Source organism: Alexandromys fortis, unplaced genomic scaffold (genome assembly GCF_014885135.2).
Source record: "Alexandromys fortis isolate MF-2015 unplaced genomic scaffold, M_Fortis_MF-2015_v1.1 scaffold_81, whole genome shotgun sequence".
In the NCBI taxonomy this organism is placed as follows: domain Eukaryota; kingdom Metazoa; phylum Chordata; class Mammalia; order Rodentia; family Cricetidae; genus Alexandromys; species Alexandromys fortis.
Genome location: NW_026067960.1, coordinates 3,378,196 through 3,400,741, shown reverse-complemented (window position 1 = coordinate 3,400,741; position 22,546 = coordinate 3,378,196). Strand labels below are relative to the sequence as shown.

Here is a 22,546-nt window from a genome sequence, read left to right as displayed (position 1 = left end):
AGGGCAGAAAGCAAGGTCAGTTTCCACGGGAGGGGAGACATCGAGAGGCCTGCTCTTCGCTCAGCGCTGGCCTCCAGCTCTTGCTAGGTTCCTGCTGCATCTCTGCCTGTGTCTCAGATGAGCTGTTCTGTCTTGGCCCAGAGCAACATAGCTCGGTGGGTGCCCCACTCTGGAGGGTTCCGACATAGGTAACTGATAGGGCGGCTCAAGGTGCCAGTACTGCCCACACTGGTCAGTGCTGGGCTCTGTAACAGGCCTGAGAAAGACCCTGAGTGTAGGACCACCTGAAGTTGCTGTGCTGTGTTGCTGGGACAGTGGTCATTCTGTGTGAGCCTCATCCTCCCCCTACCACGCTGCTGTGTACCAACAGTACACCATGACAACAGGCCCTAGCAGAGAGCATAAGTATCTGCTTACTTCCGATACTCTTTCCAGAAACTTCTAAGTATAAGGGTTGACTCTAGACACAGGGCAGAACTGTGTCCAAGTATTTAATTGTGCCCTGGAGACGGGAACAGATACTTGTTAATGTCCATGCTCAAGAACTGTAACCAAGCAAGTCACCTCCTCAGAAAAGCCACCTGCCACCACACCAGTATGTCTCCTGAGAGTGGGGGCCTAGGCCCTGAGCACAGTGCCTAACACACGGCAGGAAGAGGAACAGTGATAGAGAGCAAAGCTCTTCCATCTGAACTGAGGCTTTTGCTCCAGCGTCTCCAGGTCCCCTTGATTAGGCGCCACCTCTCTGTCACTCAGTCCTCCTCAGGGGTGGAGGTCTAACCCCAGGACAGAGACCCTCAGTTGGCTGCTCTGTTCCTCAGGGCCACCACACAGTATGGAGATAGTCTGGCTATAACATCTGGGAAGAGGTGTCATTGCCATCCTCTGTTAAAAAGCTAATAAACAGGGCCCTCTTCTTGAACACGACCCAAGGTATCGGGCACCTCCCAGCACACAGGACAGGCGAGTGTGTGACCTCAGTCTCCTGCACCCACAGAGGTGAGGAGTGACTCACTACAAATCTACCTTTCAGGTCAGGTCAGCTCCCTTTACAGGGCTTCCCTGAGGACTCACAGAGCCTGAGTTTGGTGCCCTTCAGAGGAAGGGGAAGCAACCACCAGTGAAGGGAGGGTTCCCAGCCACCAGGACAGCAGCGAGGTGGGGAGGAACAGTCTCTGGGCAAGTTGTTCCTTGGGAAGTCCTGGGCCAGGGGACACTTGGGTAGAGAATCCCTTCATGGGGGAGGGAGGCCTTTTCCTTGGAGAGGGAGTGGAAAGGGATCTTTCAGAACTGAGTGAGGTGGGAAGGAAGGCCCAAGGGGCGTGGAGGCGCACTCGACGTAAATAGCCCTCCTGAGGGCAGTAGAGTGCAGGAGGCAGGACCCTACCTCCCTGCTGGGATTTCAGCCCAAGTTTCTTTCCAAGGGAACCTGACTTCCCTGCTTTGTTTTTTTGTTTTGTTATTGTTTTGAACACCACTGGAGAGGCTGCCAATGTTTTCCACAATGGAAAAAAGCTCGACACAGAAACTTGTCAAGTAAAAAAGGACTGAACTCGAATTTCATGAGGATGCAGTTTGCAGTCAAAGAATAAGACTGCCATGCCTTAGGGGTTCTATCGCTGTGGTAAACAGCAAGGCCAGTGCAACTTGTACTCCACCCTGAGGGAAGTTAGAGAAGGACCCCTGCAGGCAGGAACTGAAGCAGAGGTGGTGGAGGAGGAACCTGCTCACTGCTGCTCAGACTACTTTCTTCTGACACCCAGGACCACCTGCGGGGGGGGGGGGGGCTACAAGACCCCCAGTGAACTGGGCCCTTCCAAAGTAATCACCAATCAAGACAACGCCACACAGGCTTGCCTACGGGCCAGTTTACAGTGGCATCTTCTCAAATGAGGTGTCCTCCTCCAGGCTTGTGTCAAGGTGGCAACCCAATGGGCACAGGTGGCTTAGTCTCCTGAGCAGCGGACCCAGGATCCACCAGGGGTGACCCCTGGTCACCACCAGGGGTCAGGGCAGTGCTCTCCTGACCACTCCGCTTTCAGGAGGTGTAGAGAAAAAGAACCCAGAACTGGAAAAGAGCTGAGCCTTAAAACCTGTTCAGCGTTTCTCTCTTTAACCAGGGTCTCACTAAGGAGCTCTGGCTACCCTTGGACTCTCTGTGTAGAGCAGGCTTGGCCTCAAATTTGTGGCTATCCTCCTGGGAACTCAGGGTGACCTTCTTTGCCCATCCCTGCACCCCTGCTCTTTCTTCCATGGCAGCAACATTCTTTGCCTAGAATCATGGCTGTGGCCTGACACTGTGCATACACATACCCAACACTGATAGATTTTGATAACTAAGTCACCGACTGTTAGGAATTTGAGGCTGGAGAAATGGCTCAGAGGTTAAGGGTGCTCACTGCTCCTGCTAAAGACCCAGGCTCAGTTCCCAACACCTATAAGGTGGCTAATCACCTGTTACTTCAATTCCAGGGCACCTGACACTTTCTTCTGACCTGTGGGCACCTACATACAAGTGGTGCACACAAACTCATGCAGGCACACACATGTGTAAGTAATAACCTTTTTTTTTTTTTTTTAAATGAGTTATCTTAAGCCTATAATCACAGCACTAAGGAGAGGGAGGCAGAACCACCAGGAGTTCATGGCCAGTCTAAGACACAGTTTCTGGCCAATGCAGGCCCAGCAAAACCTGCCTCAAGAGCAAAAACAAACACAAGGAAGCACCCTCTCCCTCTGAACACTCACAAGACCCTTCACACTCACTGACGTTAGCTGCTCGGACCTCAGCTATGTAGGACTGCCCCACAAGACCGTTCTGGTCTTGGGAGGGTATCTTTACACCTGACCTTGGGATGTGGGGGAGAGATTCATTCTAAGGGAAAAGTAAGACAAATGAAGGCAGCGCCAACCATGGCAGCAGCCAGCTCTTCTCCATGGAGAAAGATCTAGGCCACCTGTGGTGGGAAGGAAGGGCATGGCTGATGCGCAGGCAGCAGAGATGGCTTGTGGGATTGATCCATGTTTTGTTATTAACACCTTTCTTTTCCTTTCCTTTCATCCTGAGACAGGCTCTCACTCTAGCCCACGGTAGTCAAGAACTACATAATTTAAGCTGGCCTGGAACTCACAGTAATTCTCCTGCCTCAGCCTTCCAAGTGCTAGAATAATAAGGCAAGGACTACCATGCTCACATCTTTTTAAATCCTGAGGAAAGGTCTCACCTGTAGACCAGGTTAGCCTCTACCGTTATGTTGTGTGCACGATGTCTGGCTGCTCTCTCAAGATTCCTGCTAGATAGAAGCAGAGCCTCAGCAGACGGGATCCGAGCCCCGCACACAGGCACAGGCGGTACCTCAGAAGATGGGATCTGAGCCCCGCACGTAGACACAGGCTGTACCTTAGCAGACAGGATCTGAGCCCCGTACACAGACACAGGCTCAGCAGACAGGATCAGAGCCCCACACACAGGCACAAGCTCAGCAGACAGGATCCAAGCCCGGCACACAGGCACAGGCGGTACCTCAGAAGACAGAATCCGAGCCCCGCACACAGGCACAGGCGGTACCTCAGAAGACAGGATCCGAGCCCCGCACACAGGCACAGGCGGTACCTCAGAAGACAGGATCCGAGCCCTGCACACAGGCACAGGCGGTACCTGTTCCCCCTCCTCAGGGGTAGTAGGCCTGAAGTTCATAGAGACTCTGCTAGCTCCCCCACCAAGACCTCTTTCTATAGCAGCTACGACAGCTGTTCCACAAAACACACTTGCGCTTCAGGCTGCTCCACCAGCAGGTGAGGACACCACCTACTCACGCACCCTGCCATCCAGCTTTGGAATCTAGAAACATAGGTGGGGTCAAATCTTCAGTGCGGTTCCGTGGCTGGGTGGAAGCCTGCACCCAATGGAAGCTAGATGAACACTCTACCACTGAGCCACAGCCCCAGGGATGCAAGGAATTGACGACCCAAGTCCCTCCACTTATGTCAGGCCAGCAAGATGGCTCAGCAGGTAAGGACACTAGCTGCCGAACCTCATGACCTGAGCATAATTCCCAGAACCCATGTAATGAAAGGAGAACTGACCTCTGCAAGTTGTCCCCTGAACCCCCCACTCAAACTTAGGGCCTATGTGCGCGCGCGCACACACACACACACACCACACAGTAATAAGTTAATTAATGAACATGAAAAAAATAGATCTATCCAGGTAAACCTAAATACAGACAAGTATCAGAAAAATTAGCCTCCTGTTTTAAAGAGACTGTTTTGTTGTTTGCTTCTAGTTTTGAGATAGGGTCTCGCTATGTCACCTTGGCAGGCCTGGGGAGTTCGTATGTAGCCTAGGTTAACTGGAAACTCAGAGATCCTCCTGCCTCAGTCTCCCAAGTGCAGAATGCTGGGATTAAAGTGTGTGCTACCATGCCTGGCCTTGAAGAGCATTTTAGGACCATGCCCCCAATCTTACAAAACATCAGCCCAGCTAGCAGCTTTCCGAGTCTGAGGGTTGAATGATCTCCCCAGTGTGATGTGTGATGCTGAGGGAGAGGGCCGCTGCTTTCAGAGCACGGAGGTTGTACTCTCCTCATCTGGGCTGCAGCTCCGTCTGCAGCTTGTATTGCTGCTCTTTATTTTCCTGGCAGGTATACAATCCTGGATAATTCTCAGGGACCAGATACAGTAGCTATCTCTTCTACCAACGTGTCAGAATCAACAAGAGTATATGTCCCGAGGGATGCAAAGGCAACACGGCCTGCCAGGCAACTCTGAGTAGCAGGAGCCACAGCCAGAGGAGAGGTGGCTGGGCCATCACCTGCCCAGGTTTCCTCCAGGAACAGGAACTGCACCTGGTGAGTGTGTCACGGACGGTGTGGGGAGGGGCAGTGGGCAGCAGGGCAAGCAGGTCTAAGTTCTGAAGGAAGCGGGGCTTTCTAGCTGCCTAGGACTAGAAGCACAGGATCAGCGATGGATGGCAGGCAGGTATCACTTCCCCTCAAAAACACTCCTATGGTTTCCGGCTGTAAGCCAAAGAGAAGCAGGGTGAACTGTTTCCACAGCAAGTGAGAGATGACACCGTGTATTAACCCTGACAGTTAAGTCAGCCTGGAGGCCATGGCTAAAGCCTCAGTTTTTTATCAGTGGCAGTACTGAAAGTGAACTGGTAGCTGAGCTTGCTGAGCAGACACCCCAGGAGCAGACCTCTGCAGACACAGCTGAACCAGTACACAGGGCTCAGGCGTAAGCACACTGTGAACTAGACACCCATCTTATTGGACAGTTGGACAGTCTGTGGGTTCAAATCAGTCCAATGAACACAATATGGCTAGTGGCTTAAACTGACGTTCAGGGTGCTGGAGACACACTGTCCTGAGCCCAGGGACAATAAAGACGACAGAAGAGAACCTGCCCTGCTGTGGCTACAGGGACTTGAGTCTCTATGCTCAGAAAGTAGCTCTGAGGGAACTCTGTCACACTGGGTCTGGGACCAACCAATACCAGCCTGGCATGGCAACCACCAGTCCGTGGAGAAGGAGAAGGGACACTCAGCTAGCTTGGCTCCCCAGTGCCTCCTCAACCTTAGGGTGGAACACCAGGCACTCACTGTGAGACGTGAAACAATGAGCTGGGCTTTGACAGTAAAGCTTGCGGAAACCCTCTGAATGGATCACATGAATGTATAACGGACGAAATAGTAACAGTGAACAGGCTTGTGCTGAAACAGTGGCATCTGAGCAGTGACACAGTCAGCCCCAGTGTCGGCTGGCTGAGGACAAGGGGAAAGGTAGGAAGAAAAACTTAGCTTGCTCTCGTTCACCTCTAAGAGGCCAGGGAGTACGCTGCTGTCTCCACTAATTATATAAATGGCTGAAGAACAGTCCCTGGGGCTTGACTACAGCTGAGGCTTATGGGGGCACACCTATCCATGCAGGCAGCGGAGAACCAAGCAGTCCCTGAGCCTTCTCCCTGGCAAATCTACCATACCAGGAGGGGTGCACCAAAACCATGGTGTACCATGTACCTTGCTCAAAATTCCCAATCTTTAGCTGGGTATGGTGACACGTACCCTTAATCCCAGCAAGACCTCTCTGTGAATTCAAGGCCAGTCTGGTGTACACAGTGAGTTCCAGGACAGTCAGGGCTGTCAGTTACATAGAGAAATCGTGTCTCAAAAAACCAAACCAAACAGAAAAATAAGTAAAAGCCTAAAATGACAAAACAAAGACTCATAAGTGTTGTGAGAGGCTTGCACGGCATCTCCTTCAGCAAGGACCTCTGTCCTGGTGGATTTCTACACTGGGGATGGAGGGCTGTTTATTCTGGGGACCAGACATGAAATGATGAGGCACCAGAGTGCTATGCATATGAAGGGAGGCCTTGCATGCTTTATAAACTCTTGCTAAGGAGACCCTAAGGTTTGATACTTGTGGCGACTGACAGATGTTGACTGTATCTGTGACCCACTGCCCAGGGCAGCGGCTATTTTGTATTTCAAAGCGTGTTAGGTGGTAAGAAACCACAATGAAAATCAATGTGCTATTTAAACCGCCCACAACAGACAGAGCTCCCAAGGCTGCTCTGCCTGTCCCCAAGTCACATCCAAGGAAAAGAGCTGTGCAGGTCCATTCGCCATGACTCACAAACATGACCTCCTGACAGCACAGCCTGACGTCTCTCCTGGACAGCTCTGCTCTCTGAATGCAGAAGGACAAACATAGTATGCAGTAGTTCTCCAGCATGCGCTCTTAGCAAGGCCTGCTGCAGCTGCAGCTGCCCACACATCTACTGCGGTTCTGGACAGGTCACCATGCTGGCATCAGGAGACATCATTATCTGCCTTGATTTTAATCCCTAGAAAGAATTCCTCAGCTCATTTCAACAGGCTTAACTTTGCAACCACAAATGCCCTTTCAATTTGTCGTTCAAACCCTCTATGGAAAGATTCAGACTCAATGTAACGGAGAAAGGCGTAAATACAGGAGAATAACTCGCAAGTGTGCTCAGCACTGACAAGTCATCAGGGACGACAGTGAAACCACAGGGAATTGCCCCTTGCAAGCCGATTAGGATGGTTACCATGGAAATGGAGTGCTGCCAACGTGCAGTGTAGCAAACTGAACTCTCCTACCTGCTGCTGTACTCACCTGGAAAAGCCCAGAGTGAAGCTACATGCCCAACACATGAGACAGCCGTTTCACTATTCAGCTACATGCCCAACACATGACACAGCTGTTTCACTAGTCCATGTTCACTTGAGACAAAGACATCTGTTTATACAAAGACTCATGCACAATGCTCATGGCATCTTTGTAATAATGAAAAGTTGAAAATGATGTAAGAGTCCATCAACAGCTGAACAAATAAGTTGTGCAAAACCACACTTACCAGTGCAAAGGAACTAATGGAAACTCCAATAGGAGGCTGACTCAGAATCGTTATCCTAACTCGGAAAAGCCACGAATCTTCTGTATGATCCCACCTACATCACATTACAGAATCCAGGGACACAGAAAGACATAAATGGCTGCTGAAAGATGGGGTAGAAAGAAGACGGCTTTCCGGGGGGCATAAGGACACTTAGGGGTGAAAGTTGCCCTGATGTGGTGATAGTTTCAGAGTGTACATCCAGAAAAAGACGATCAGATTACACTCAGGAGTGCTGCATGCACCTGGAGGTCGGCAACTTGGGAGCCTGAGACAGGAAGACTGCTCAAATCCATGTTCAAGGTCAGCTTGTACAACACAACAACCTCCCCTCCCCAAAAGACACAAAGAACCCAATAAACTAGTATCTGTTCAGATGGCATTTTCCTATCTGCCCATCTACTTTTCTAGCCATCCACTGATCAAATCTGAACTTCTGTGTAGCCAAGGATGACCTTGAGCTTCTGCTCTTCCGTCCCGCCTCTCAGGGCAGAGGTAACAGCTGGACAACACCACCCCTGGTTCAAGCAGGGCTGGGGACAGAGCCCAGGGCCTCAGGCATGCCAGGCGGACACTCTCCAAGCTGAGCTGCATCCACACCCCAGTGATATTCTTAAGAACACAGAGTTAACGTGCTTCAGGAGAGTTGGGGGGAGGTTACCTGACTCTAAATGCTCTCTGTTGCTCTTTTAGGACACTGGGAGGAGCCATTTAAAGCTATGGTGGTGAGAAGACACTGAGCTCAAAGCATGAGCCAGTTCCGAACCACAAAGGCTGGACTTGTGGCATGTGGCGTGATCTGCGCCTTCATCTTCCTTTACTTGGGGAGCCCAGATCCTGAGGAGGCTGAGGAGGAGCCCGCCCACTTGGCTGTGGTGGAATGTGGCTTCTATCCAGATGAACTGTGCTCAGCTTTATTTGAAGGGAAAAAGGCAGCCCCCCAAATCGCACAATTCTGCAAACCCCCTCACAATTCTGAAATACTCTCTCATTTGCGCACACCAGGAAACTGTTCCAGGATGGCCTCGGGGCTGCATTTCATAACGAGACCCCTGTCTGCAGAAGAAAGGAACTTCTCTTTGGCGTATATTATAAATGTTCATAAGGAGCTGGCCATGTTTGTGCGGCTTCTCAGAGCAATTTATGCACCTCAGAATGTCTATTGTGTCCACATTGATGAAAAGGCCCCAAAGAAGGTCAAGAGTGCCGTGCAATCCTTTGTGAACTGCTTTGAAAATGTCTTCATTTCATCAAAGACACAGCAGGTGGCTCATGACGGCCCTAAGAGGCTGCAGGCAGAGATTAACTGCATGAAAGACCTTGTCCACTCCACATTCGACTGGCACTATGTCATGAATCTCTATGGACAGGAATTCCCAATCAAAACCAACAAAGAAATCATAAGCTACATCAGAACCAAGTGGAAGGGTAAAAACATCACTCCCAGGCTGATCCCACTTCCAAATACCAACCCAAAGCCAGTCCAGAGCCCCCCTGAGCCTCACCCCAAAGAAAATGCCCACACATCTCCAAAGACAAGGCTCAAACAAAAACCACCCCATAATCTGACGGTTTACTCTGGAAGTGCTTACTTCGCACTTACGAGAAAGTTTGTAGGGTTCATCCTGACTGACTCCCGTGCAAAACGCATGCTGCAGTGGTCCAAAGATGTCCAGAGCCCAGAGATGCACTACTGGGCGACCCTGAACCAAATGAAAGGTAGGATCACTCCGTGGTGTGGGTGCCGCTCTGGGAAGTAGCTGTCAGGGGTGGGTTTTTTCCTGCTGTCCTGCTGTGGCTTTGTACAGGGCCTGCATCTCACAAGGCCTTCCACCTGCAGAACATGGGTGGCCTCTGGTTCTAGGGGTGTGGAGGTAGGGAGACAGTCTTGTCATGTTCCCATCTTAGGCTCATTCTGTGTCTCCTCCAATAGAACCTTTTGGAAATCCTGGGCATAATGTTTGGAAAAAATCTGCATCTGTTTTCATCCACTTGGTAAAGTTACTGGATAGTTACTATGGCATTGTGCTAAGGGCTCACATCTGTCAGTCACAGTTCTGGGAATATACCCTGGGCTACAGAATGAGTTCTTGATTAGAAACCGGAAAAAGAAAAAGACAAGACAAAACATAAAGCCCAAAAATAAAAAAAAATAATGTCTGTGGCAACCCACCACTTCTGAAGGAACTCTGGTGCCAACCTTTAAGTGGGTTTATTAAGTCATCCTAGAGGAAGGCCGGCTGGTTCCTTCGAAGAGAGCTGCTTCAAGCATGGCTGCCTATGTCCATCGATAGATAACACTCTTGCAAACAGGGACCCTGCAGAAATTGTCTTGGACCATTCTATGGTTTCCTATACCCACTGCAAGTCCTGTTCCCACATCACCTACCAAGGCTGTTAGAGGGAAACGCAGCCCAGGGCCACAGCATGGTCCTCAGGACCCTTTACACACATCCAGTGAATTTCGAGAGACTATCAAAGCTTGCATCCTAGCAGCCGGAACTGCACACCACAGTGTAACCTGATTTTGTCCCCCCACCCTTCAGATGCTCCAGGCGCCACATCAGGTGCTGGCTGGGAAGGAAACATCCAAGCCATTAAATGGAGAATGGAGGAAGAAGACGGTCACAAGGGGTCTACAGGTAAAGAATCAACAGCAGCCTGTCTCTGTGTGCACAGTGCTGGCATTAGAGATGTGCGCCAGCCACCATGTCTGGTTCATGCAGTGCACAGGGCACCCAAGCAGCTCTCAGGGAGTTCTTGCTGTCAAGGTGCCTTTCTGGTTTGCTCTGGTGGATTCTCTCTCAGGAACCACAAATTCTCCACCTCTCTGGCATCCCAGAGGTTTGAGTCACAGAGGAAAAGGGGCAGTTGTGGGCCCGGTTATGAAATGTCTGCAGAGCCCTGGCTGACAGCAAGCCAGTCTGGACAAACAGCGCATAGGAAGCTGTAGCGCTCTAGGAGGATAAGGTCCAGTCCTCGGCCACCCCAGCTCACTTTGGAGGAGTCCGGACAGCTTTGGGGGAATCATCATTTCACTGCACTATGCTAATGAGGGAACAGAGGGTCAGTGCTCTTCAGAGTTCAAGAGTGTGGGGGTGCACTCATGTTGGGGTACAAGTTGCAGGCCACACAGACTGACTACAGAGAGAGCTGTAGCATGGCACAGCACCCCTTTTGGGGGCTGCCGTTTGTCCACAAGCAGCTTCCTAAGCACAGTACCAGCTACCACACAAGGGCGTCGTCCCACTTGACACTTGAGTGCGGACCCTGGATTAGGACAGTAAATCAGACATGCAGAGTAAGTCAGGCTCCCCATGCCCAACTATCTAAAAGATTGACATAAAATAAACAGGTTATGGGGGGGTGGGTGTCAACTCTGATGCCAAAGTAGCTAAAGGGTGGGTAAACACAGTTGTCTTGACAGTGCCAGGTCAGGGGCTGGGCAAAGGTTTAGCTCAGAGGGTTGTTTTTCTGGGGGGTGGGGAGAAAGACTCACTATATAGACCAGGCTAGTCCAGAGTTCAGAGATCTGCCTGTCTCTACCTCCTGGGATTAAAGGCACATGCCTGGTTAGAAGGTTGCTGCTTTTTTTTTTTTTTTAAAAAGGTAGACATTGTAATTCAATAGGGAGCTACAGTGAGCTACAACAGCATCTCTCTCTCTCTCTCTCTCTCTCTCTCTCTCTCTCTCTCTCTCTCTCTCTCTCACATACATACACACACACACACCCCTTACTGAGCTACACCACCAGACCCTTGTTCATCTTTCTTTTGAGACAGGGTTTTGCTATGTAGCTAAGGCTGGCCTTAAATCTATGATCCTCCTGCCTCAGCCCCCAAGTGCTGCAATTATAGAAGTGGCTGCATTCTGCACAGCTGTCAGATCTGATTCCATGATCTTTCAGGCGTCTCCTTGGCTGTGGGCAGTTCATCAGAAAGCTCTATTGGTTCTTCCGAGTGAAGCTTGGTCCAAGAGTAAATAATTAAAATAGGAATTAGATCCAGGGCTCATCAGGCCCAGACTGGCCTGGTACTAAGTCTGTCTCAAACTCATGGCAATCCTCATGCCTCAGCCTCCCAAGTGTGGTTTACAGGCAGGAGCCTTCAGCTGGTGCAGCAGCGCTATCATGGCTCTTGACATTTAGAACGTTCTCCAAATACTAGTCCAAAGGTAAAATTCCCTTCATTATAAATTCAAAATCCAACCTCAGCGACGGACACCACAGTTACGGGATGCTACTTATTCTGAACTCTGTGCACAGGAGCCCTCCCAGCTGACACCTGAGGAAGTGTGCACCACTTACTTGGACCCTATTGAACTGGTGGGGAATGGGCAGTTAAATTTCTGTTTCTATCCGTAGGCCATGATGCCCAAGACACCTGTGTCTACGGCCTGGGAGACCTGCCTTGGCTCATCCAATCACCAGCTTTGTTTGCCAAGTTTGAGGCGTCCACAGACCCACTGGTGGTGGCGTGCCTAGAGAGGTGGCACAGACTCAAAGCCCTGCGGCAGGCTGAGGTCCCCGCAGAGTCACACTGGCAGTTTCCCCAGGAAAGCCACTTCAACAGTCAACCCCACCACTAGGGACACTTTTGTCAGTGCCGCTGTTTCAATTCCTGCATGTGAGTCAGTTAAAAATGAATGCAGAAATATGCTCCTGGCCAGACTTCCCTGCTGACCGTGGCCAGGGAGAGAGCACACGAGGAAAATAACCGAGGCTGTGGCTGGGAGGACAGATCAGCACCGGAAGGCTGAGCGCCGCAGGGAGCAGCTGCTGAAGGCCGCATTTCTCCACCCGATGAGTCCAGTTCAGGTCTTGTTCTGAGGGCCTGGAGATGCTGTGTAAGAGGCACGAATACAGAACAATGCCCCACCCAGGAGAAAACCATGCTTCTCTGGAGCTATCCCTGTTCGCTAAGAATAGTACAACTTTGTTCTAGAAAATTCCAGAAAACCATCTAGGGGACTCCTTCTCTGGGTAAAATGAATTATCCTACAGAGGGAAACACAGCTTAAGAGGGCTGCCTGAAGTCTGTGTAGTCTTGGCCGGCCATCTACTCATTCTTTCTGCCATGATGGATGGCCCACGATGGCACTGGCCAATGCCACCACCACAGGGGCTGCTGCACAGAAGTGTGGAAGGAGACGGAGGAGCCTCTCTTGACTTTTAATTAGTTTTTCAAGTCAGTTAATCCATGTGGCAAACAGTCAACACCCTGGGCGTACCAGCTGAAGGCATGAATGGCCTTAGCCATCCTTAGTCACAGATGCAGGTCCTTCCTTCCTAAGTCCCCGGCTCTTCTACTGCCACTGTTACTTTTATATGTACTCCTTCCCTAACAATGTCCTCCGTGACACAAAGACTGACATGTTCAACTGTTGTGGGAATTTGGTCTGACAGGCAATTAATTGTACAGAGAGGCTTGGCCCAATGGGCGTGGTCTTCTCTGGAGATAGTGACCCAATAAAACCCCAGGGGGAAGGGTCATAGGGGCTCTAAGACTGTGGAGGGCTTGCAGGTACTGGAAGCTGCAGCTTGGTAGCCTTCCCCAGACCTCCCCAGTTGTCCTTGGGAACGGGAGGATTAGCAGCTACAGCAGCAGCAGGTTGCAGCCTCCTGTATTGTGAGTGTACTCTGCATTTTGTACCTGTTTAATAAACCTGACTTAACCGTAGAGCTTCCTCCCTCATTACCCTGCCCCATACAATTGCCCCAGGGACCGAATTCCAACAACACTCAACTACTGTCCGGGTATGGATGTGTCGCCTGCAGGTATGCGTGTGTACCACATGCCCATGGCAGTCAGCAGTCCATGCTGGCTCCCCTGGAAGCCATGCGGTGCAGGGAATTGAACTCAGGACCTCTGCAAGAACAACCAGAGCCTTCTCTCCAGCCTGGAAATGCTTTTCTTTCTTTCTTTCTTTCTTTCTTTCTTTCTTTCTTTCTTTCTTTCTTTCTTTCTTTCTTTCTTTCTTTCTTTTTTAAATTAAAGTAGGAGCCCTAGAAAGGAAACTACCACACACTATAAAGACCTCTGTCACCTGAGGCTTTCCCACACGAGATGAGGTGACATCCAGTCATGCGGCCTGGAAAGCCGAGCAGAGTGAAGAGATCTTAATGTAGATCTAAGTCAACTTTAAGCAAAGTAAGTAAGACAGAAGCAGTCAGTTACAGCGAATATTTTTCCCTACTGCGCACTGAAAATGTTAAGATACCCTTGACCTCTTGGCAATGTTTCTTATTACAAGACACGGAGGAACTCACCTGGTGTTTTGGCCAGTCACCTGATTATTGGAGAAACCAAACCACAGCACCTTCACCTCTCTGGGTCCTCTTCTCTGACGGCAAAGTACACACCATGGTACACAGAGTGACCCAAGTGAGTTGGAGCCTCTGCCTGTTTGAATTGTTTTACTATTACTGTGTGTACTGTGTGTGTGCACATGTGTGTGAGTTGCAGCCAGTTGTGGAGACAAAAGGACAAATCTCAGGGCATCCCCAGGCCGACAAGCAGGATCAAGCTGCCCTCCTGCCACAGAGGCCTTTATCCTTGCTCTTAGTTTAGTGACTTAGAGATTTCAGACAGCGCCTAAAACCTGACAATTCTTTGGTCTTGACCCCGTGGCTTCATCTCCCCTCCCTCATCACGACACCTGTCACTGCAGATGCTGTGTCATCTCTGCACAGGGCAGATTTCTGCAGAAAGGGCCAGCACTGGCCAGTCATCCTACACACCCAGCCAGGCTCCTTTTCCCAGGCTCCTTGAGGGGTGGTTACGTGACTGGGTTCTAGCCAGTGGAATGTGAGTGGCTCCAGGTACAATCTGCAGGTCTGACCTGTAAACTTCCTGAAACCAGGGCGGTGGTGGTCTAGCCTTTAATCTTGGCAGAGGCAGAGGCTGGCGGGTCTATGCAAGTTTGAGGCCAGCCTGGTCTACAGAGTGAGTTCCAGGACAGGTTCCAAAGTTACACAGAGAAACCCCATCTCAAAAACACCAAAACGAAAACAACAACAACAACAAAAAACAAAACTTCCCAAGAGAGGTTCTCCCTCCTTCTCATCGAGCCATGGAATGGGAAGGAAGAAACTGTCTAGCCGGGATTCTCTGCTGGGCACTTGGCACCTAAGGAGGGTTTCCACAGTGAGCCAAACCTTCTATTGGAGTTTGATCCCTGATAACACCTGACTCTATTTATTGCTTTACTTAAAATGTTCTTGTTTAGAATGTTTGGATCTAAAAGGAAAGACTCTAAGTCCTTATGACCCCTTAACTTTAAATACTGAAGTCTGGGGCCTAGACAGATGCTGTTTTCCCAGACTAAACTGCTCCATGCCAGGCTCTCAACACTGACACACCACAGGGATGTGTCCTCGAAGTTCCTGGGTGGCAGTCCTGGGAGGTGGGTGCCTGGATCACACAGCCCCATGAAGTAATCAATGCTGATGTCATGAGGATGTCCTTATACAGGATAAGTTTTCTTACCACACTAGAGCATAACCACACTGGGGCATAACCACACTGGGGCATAACCACACTGGGGCATAACCACACTGGAGCATAACCACACTGGAATATAACTACACTTAATTCAGACAGAGGATCTGACAGAGGGTAGCGGGGAGGGGACCGTGTTGAGAAGCACTGAGGGGGAGGGCGCTCCACAGACAGAGAGGACTCCTGTTAGCAGGAAGGGAGCTTTGTTTACACTTGATGCTCACCAACATTTGAGCCCAAGCTTGCTGATGATGGTCCAATGCCTGACCCTGTCACGCACAGACCCAGGTCACCAGCCTCCACTTTAAACCATGGAATACGGTGCCCTTGCTGGACACTGGCACCACCTTGCTTGGACTTCCCAGCCTCCAGAATGTCAAGTAAATTTCTATTCTTTCTGAAGAACCAGGTCTCAGCAGTCAGTTTCTAACAGCGAGAGGCAGACAAGGATGGGAGGGGATAAACGAGATTCCTGCCTCGCGTGCTGTGGCCTGTCCAGTGCCCTGGATGCTCCAACTTCTACAGTCTTGCAGATTAAACTGTGCTTTGCCCCACTGCTGAAGTCCAAGCCGGAAGCACATGATGCACCGTCTCCAGTCACGGTCATTCAGATCTTACTTCCCAGGCAGCACCTGTGTCACCGCCCTCACCAGGAGACTCATACATGCCACCAGCTACATTAGGCAGTTAACTCCCAAGGACATCACTTTTAAAAAGGGAAGCCCTATGTGACATTTGCACATGCTCTGGACAAGTCAGCCACAGTCCACACCCCCGACTTGGTCACCCATCAGCTTTAGGAACGCTGCAGAAGAGAAACCACTCCGGCTCTTTCGTGGAGCGTGCCCTGCCCAGGCTTTGCTAGTGCCGTTGTGCGCTTTAGCTGAATTCAAAGCTTCAGGACGTCGCCACTGCCCACTGCTAAGGTCAACACTCTCCCCTGACTATGGAGCCTTCCATGAGGGTCTCCCGGCAGGAGAGGGCTCCCCGGGAGCAGGACTTTGGTGGGTCTTTTCCTCAGGACACCCCACCAGTAAAAGGCTAGGACAGGAACTGCCATGACAATTGCTCACGAAAAGCCACCAACAGAGGGTGCAATCCATGACAGGCCTAAGCATACTACACTCACTGAACAGAGTCATGCGTGGTTTCTATCTACATTACACTAAATGTCAGGCAGATAAACACCAGAGGAACCCAAAGAAGGCAAGGCTCAGGGCAGTACCACCTGCAAGCGCCACGTCATCACACTTTCCTTTGGATGGGCAAGGACGATATGGAGGAACATTCCTTATGTGCTCACGTACTGGTGACATGGCCTGGAGATCAAGGGACAGCACACCTTGTCTCCTGCCCTCAAAAGCACACGGTCCAGCTGGGAGTCTGACACACACATGCACAATTCTGTGATGATGAGACCAAGGGGTAACACGGTACTCAGTGATGAGGACTGGCAAGAAGGATCTGCAGAGCACATGGGGCGGAGATGGAACATGGCCCTCCAGGCTGGCAGTCTGGAGAAGAACTGGGCCCAGAAGATGGCCAGGGTGTGAAGTGTGTGCGAGTCTGGACCTGCAACAGTGAAGAGCCATGGAAGATGAGGAGACTCAGACATGTTAGATGCTTTGACAAAGATCTCAGGACTGAAATGACAGTGGGGGACACGCTGAAGCCACTCCCTCAGCGGTCAAGAAGGAACAAATGGAGTATGGTGGGAACTCACCGTGTGGCAAACTTCAGCTTTTATCTCTTTCAATGCGCGTTCAGAAAACACACAGCCACAGCATCGAAGGAAGCAAAACCTGGAAAGAGACCAAGGAAGAGCAACTTGAGCCAGCACTAAGACCAGTGGACATGCAGTACCCGACCAGGGCACAGAGCAGGGCCACAACATAGAACATGGAGCCGAGCAAGGCCACAGCATAGAGCAGGGCCACGGAGCTGAGCAGAGGCATGGAGCTGAGCAGGGTGGGCAGAGTGACAGATGGCTGCTGGGGAAGGAGCCCACCGTGACTGGGCACTATTTCTCACAAGGCCCTACTCCAGCCCTAGGAGAGCACAGAGAAATCCCAACGAGACTAGGGTCATTTTACCCATCCCGTCACTACTCACCTGTGCCGGCCATTCATCTCCAAGCCCACCACAGGGCAGATGAACCGTGCTCGCTGGAGGTCATCATGTTTGTCACCCTTGGTGTTTCCTTTATCCCCTTCCCAGGCGGGATTGTCAGAAAGCCTGAGTTCTGTCACATTCTGTGGAGAACCATGAATAACGCTGATGAGATGAACTCAGTCAGTGCACCTGACCCACAGGGCTCTGCGGGTCAGCAACATGGCCGCCCTGGCCCGGGAGGAGGAGTGTGCACTTGACCCACAGGGCTCTATAGGTCAGCTGTACGGCCATCCTGACCTGGGAGGAGGAGTGTGCACTTGGCCCACAGGGCTCTGCGGGTCAGCTGTACGGCCATCCTGACCTGGGAGGAGGAGTGTGCACTTGGCCCACAGGGCTCTGCGGGTCAGCTGTACGGCCATCCTGGCCCAGGAGAAGTGACTTCTAAGGAATGCTCATCATTTTGGCAGCACCAGAAAGAAAAGAATTGTAAGCTGCATGAGTCTAAGACAGAGACCATTTCATCATTAGGTATGTAATCTTTCCATGCTTATTTGTTATATGTGTGGTGTATACACATGCATGTGCTCATGTGCATGTGTGTGTGAGGCTCTGGCCTGGTCACTGTCAGCTGTCTTCCTGGTGATTCTCCTGCCTCCACCTCTTCAGCATATCCTATTGGCATGAGCCACTGCATTCTGCTCAGGCGTCTTCCCCTATCTCTCCAGCTTATTTTCTCAGAAAGTCTAAGTGAGCCTGGAGCTCGACAACACAGCCAGACCAACTGTCCAGTGAGGCTGAGAGCCTCCTAGCGTCAAGATCACAGGCACACGTCACCAAATCTCGCTTTTTATCTGAGTGCTGGAGATTTGAACTCAAGTCCTCATGCTTGTCTGTCAAGCTTTTTACCAATTAGTCAATCTTCCCAGGTCCCAAATCCAGTTTTTAAAAAGGAATTTTATGTGCTTATTCATGTATTTACTTTAGTGTGTGTGTGTACACAGGTGCTTACACACACCCATTACAGCACACCCGGGGAGGTCAGAGGCCAACCTATTGGGTTGTTTCTCTCCTTCCACCATGTGGGTCCCAGGGACGGAAATCGGGTTCTAGGTTTGCACCATCAGGCAAGCGGCAAGTGCTTCCCCGCACTGAGCCACCTCTATCATACACAAATCCTGTAACAGTGACCTCACTCACCGAGGCCCTTGGAGCTCACCCATGTCCCTTGTCCTACCTTGATGCTTCGAATGTGTGATGCTGCCTTCCCCAGAGCCTTTTCAGCAGATTTGTCCAACAGGAACTCGATGACAGCATCTTTGTTATACAGTCTACAAGAGTAAGGATCAGTTTATACAACAGCAGTGATTTCAGATAACCAAACGGAGAACTCAACATGACTAAAGTCACCCACATTGCTAACAACATCCTGTGCTGCTAAAGACAGGTGTAACCCCACTTCAACTGCTGCAGAGCACACCGAGCAGGTGTAACCCCGCTTCAACTGCTGCAGAGCACACCGAGCGGGTGTCACCCCACTTCAACTGCCGCAGAGCACACTGAGCAGGTGTAACCCCGCTTCAACTGCCGCAGAGCACACTGAGCAGGTGTAACCCCGCTTCAACTGCCGCAGAGCACACTGAGCAGGTGTAACCCTGCTTCAACTGCTGCAGAGCACACTGAGCAGGTGTAACCCTGCTTCAACTGCTGCAGAGCACACCGAGCAGGTGTAACCCTGCTTCAACTGCCGCAGAGCACACTGAGCAGGTGTAACCCTGCTTCAATTGCCGCAGAGCAGAGCACACCCAGCAGCAACTTTAAGTTAAGGAGGCAGACTGCCAGGCTCAACTACACCTAAACAAGGACATCAAGACTTGGAAGAATCAGTGTGAAAGTCCTTACTTTTCCTGTTCTTCAAAAATAAATATCAGAAGATTTACGACCACCAGGCCCACATTCTTCAGTTATAAGAAGCGGCTAGAAGTGAGTAGCAGCCCCATCCCTACCCCCTTTAGGCAGGTCATGCCCTCTCCAGTTCTCCGACTCCCTGCTGCTCTCTATGGCTGTCATGGCTGCTTCAGGTTTATATCTAAGCAGTTACTATGGCTCCTGAGTGTAAACCAAGTTGAGGAGGAAGGTGCAGAGCTATGTCCAGATGCAGGCCATCTTCCCCACATATCTGCTTAGGAGAGTTCATAGTCCATCAATCAAGTGCCTTAACTTCTCATCAAAAATCAACAGAATCAATTCATCTTGACTAAGTAAAGGATCCATACCTGCCAAGTTCACAGGCAACGATTGGGCGCCTCAGGATTTCCTGACTTAGAGTACAATAGTTCCACTGGGCCACCAGCTCGGCATCTTTGTCAACCTAGGAAAGAAAGCACACAGTCTTTCCAGTCCTTTCACATGTAAAATGTATCTAAGAGACTGTGGCTTACCAGAGTAAGGTTCTAGTGTCTTTCTCCTTGGGCAGCTATGTGGTGCCTTCCTGACTCCACTTTTTCTCCCTGCATTCACTTTAGTTTTCCTGCCTAGTTCTACTCTGCCCTGCCATAGGACAAAGCAGCTTCTTTATTAACCAATGCAATAAAACATATGCACAGAATACAGAAGGTAATCCCATATCACACGGGCCCATATACATGAACACTTGGTCCCCACTGGGTGGTGCTGTTTGAGGAGTTATAAAACCTTGGAGGTGTAGCCTTGCTGGAGGAAGTACAGTCCTGAAGGTGAGTTTGCAGGATTTATAACCTTGCCCCCCTTCTTGTTCACTCATTCTGCTTCCTGTGTGTGGATGAAAATATGACCATGTTCCTGCTCTGCCACTGGCTGCCATGGACCCTCCCTCAGGAAGTATAAGTCAAAATAAACTTTATAAGCTGCCTTGGTCATGGTGTTTATCACAGCAAAGGAAAATGACTAAGACATACACTGTGATGGTTCTAATCTTTAAATCAAGAACAGTGACATACACCCAGGAGCAGTAGAGACCATAATCCCAGTACTTGAGAGACTGAGGCAAAAAGATAAAGTCTGAGGCCAGTCTGGATAACCCAAAAAGATGCTGCTCCTAAAAGAAAACAGCAGAGCGACAGACACAAACACACACACACACACACACATTTGGGACTCATATGGTAAAGGAGAGAACTTGTCCTCTGCCCTCCACATGTGTTATTTATGTCCCATAGCCCCAACCAAACAAGTAAACGTATTTTTAAAAATCATAAAAAGAGAGCTGGGCAGTGATAGGCAGATCTCTAAGTTTGAGGCTGGCCTGGTCTACAGAGCAAGTTCCAGAACATCCAAGGCTACACAGAGAAAATAAAAACAACAACAAAACCTCCGAATCAAACCCCTGAAAAATTACAAAAAGAAAAGAAAACATGCATATGGCCGTCATGTAGAGAATGCAGATGGTGGCAAGACATGTGCCTAACATACATAAGTTAATAATAAAAATAATAAATAAATGATATATGAAGTTTGGACTTTGAAAAGTTTTTAAAAATTAGGGCAGGCGAGATGTCTCAGAGGTGAAAAAAAAACCCAAAACAAACAAACAAACAAACAACAACAACAATGACAAAAAAAACCCAAGTTCAATGTGATCCCTGGAACCCACAGTGGAACAAGAGAACCAGTTTCCAAAAGTTGCTCACTGACCTCCACATATGCGGCATGTAACACAAATTTTAAAAAGGTTTTAAATTAATGTTCTGTTAATAAAGATCCACCAACACCTGACACACACAAAGCAGGTTTATATCACATCATTAAACAGTGTGCGCAGGCATTTAAAAAGCAGAACCACTTTGCACATACCAAGAGGGGTTCTCCCTGTGACCTAGCTCAGCTAATGTATCTTACAGAAAGTTAGCACACAACAGTTCCTCCTGGAATACGGAGGGGTATAAAAGTGCCAAGTTACAGGGCTGGAGAGATGACTCAATGTTTAAGAGCATTACTGCTCTTGCAGAAGACCCAGTTTTGGTTCCCTAATAGTTCTAGTTTCTGGGGACTCTAATTCCCTCTTCTGGCCTCTTGGGTCTCTGCACATACGAGGTGCATGTAAACTCATGTGTATACAGGTAAAATAATAAATATCAAAAGAGAAAAATAAGCGTAAGGCTTCTAAGCATGATTTTGTCATTTTTGGTGACTAGTTCCCAGCTAGGAGTTCAAGTCATCAGGACTAGGTGTGATAATACACACCTTTAACCCTAGCATTTGTGGCAGAGGCAGGTGGATTTCTACTAGTGAGGCCAGTCTGATCTACAAAGAGAGTTCCAGACCAGCCAGGACTACATAGCGAGATCTTATTTCAAATTAAAAAAAAAAAGTCATCAAACATCTCACTTAGAACAAGTGATATTTCCATGGGACATAGGAGCTGTGTGTCAAGGCAGGGGCAGACCCCCCCATCTATATTATTACTTCATAATTGGCATTTGAAATAGAAGTTCTAGAAGGGACAGATCACTCTATTCTAAGCTTTGCCCTCAGGACCAGCAGCAGACACAACAAACATTTAGTAAGTACTTGTATGAATGGGGTTAATAAAAACCACCCTTCCTGATCATTCTTTCTTTACCCTCTGAGATTATTATTATTTTTATTTTTTGGACAACAATATTTTATTTTTATTCATTGCACTACTCCTTATCAGTCTTGGGCACGAGACAACGAAAGACGGATGAATACTTAATGCACACTTGAACGTGACATGGTGGCATGGTTCGAGGGCACTCCAGCCTCACTTTTAACACACTCAGTGAATGTCTATTATGTAAGGAAACATTATAGAGGCTACAGAGCTAAGACATGCAAGGCCCCCAGTTCACATAGGAGATATATACATATACATATATACATATACATTATATACATACATATATATCTGTATAGTCAATACCCACAAATGCAGTGTCTCAAACACAATACTGGATGGGATTCACCTCCGATCCAAAGTTCACTGAATGCTGGATTAGAAAACATTACTCTCCCAGTGCTGGAAACTGTTATCAAGGGCCTTCCATGCCTTATATTACACAGTCACCACCAGCCCCAGCTCTGAAGCGCACCTAACTGGATGAGAATAACGGTTCACAACTGCAGGCTGTATGACATTGGTAGCATTAATTCACTTTCCTGGACTCAGTTTCCTTGCCATTAGTGTAGAACTATACAGTTTGTTTAATGTCTTGTAAGGTTTAAAGACTGTTCACTCATTTATTCAAAATATTCATTGTGCTGGAAACTGCGAGAGTTTGGGTGGGGATCAATCGGGGTCAATCACCAATTCGATGTGCTCAGTGCTGAACCAGTTTAATACAGGGTTTGACCTTACAAAATAAGGAAATGGTCCGGGAAGACTTTTTTTTTTTTTAGTTTTTCAAGACAGAGTTTCTCTGTGTAGCTTTGGTGCCTGTCCTGGAACTCACCTGTAGACCAGTCTGGCCTCGAACTCACACATTATCCGCCTGCCTCTGCCTCCCAAGTGCTGGGAT

General features: G+C 49.4%; 2 protein-coding genes across 2 annotated transcripts in view; one reads left to right on the top strand and one right to left on the bottom strand.

Moving 5' to 3' along the window:
- The window catches only part of Rtf2 (replication termination factor 2), a 29,903-nt gene that overhangs the window by 6,597 nt on the left and 760 nt on the right, over positions 1-22,546 (bottom strand). The window contains exons 2-5 of the mRNA XM_050152919.1: positions 19,307-19,401; positions 18,268-18,361; positions 17,034-17,173; positions 16,645-16,723 (exon numbers count right to left, since the gene is read on the bottom strand). Coding sequence (XP_050008876.1) covers positions 16,645-16,723; positions 17,034-17,173; positions 18,268-18,361; positions 19,307-19,401 — 408 coding nt within the window. The remainder of the gene's footprint in view (positions 1-16,644; positions 16,724-17,033; positions 17,174-18,267; positions 18,362-19,306; positions 19,402-22,546) is intronic.
- On the top strand, positions 5-16,638 carry LOC126508044 (beta-1,3-galactosyl-O-glycosyl-glycoprotein beta-1,6-N-acetylglucosaminyltransferase 7-like). Its single transcript, XM_050152924.1, has 3 exons — positions 5-9,141; positions 9,969-10,064; positions 11,786-16,638. Exons 1-3 carry the CDS (start codon positions 8,172-8,174, stop codon positions 12,007-12,009), a joined length of 1,290 nt encoding a protein of 429 aa, XP_050008881.1. The 5' UTR covers positions 5-8,171; the 3' UTR covers positions 12,010-16,638.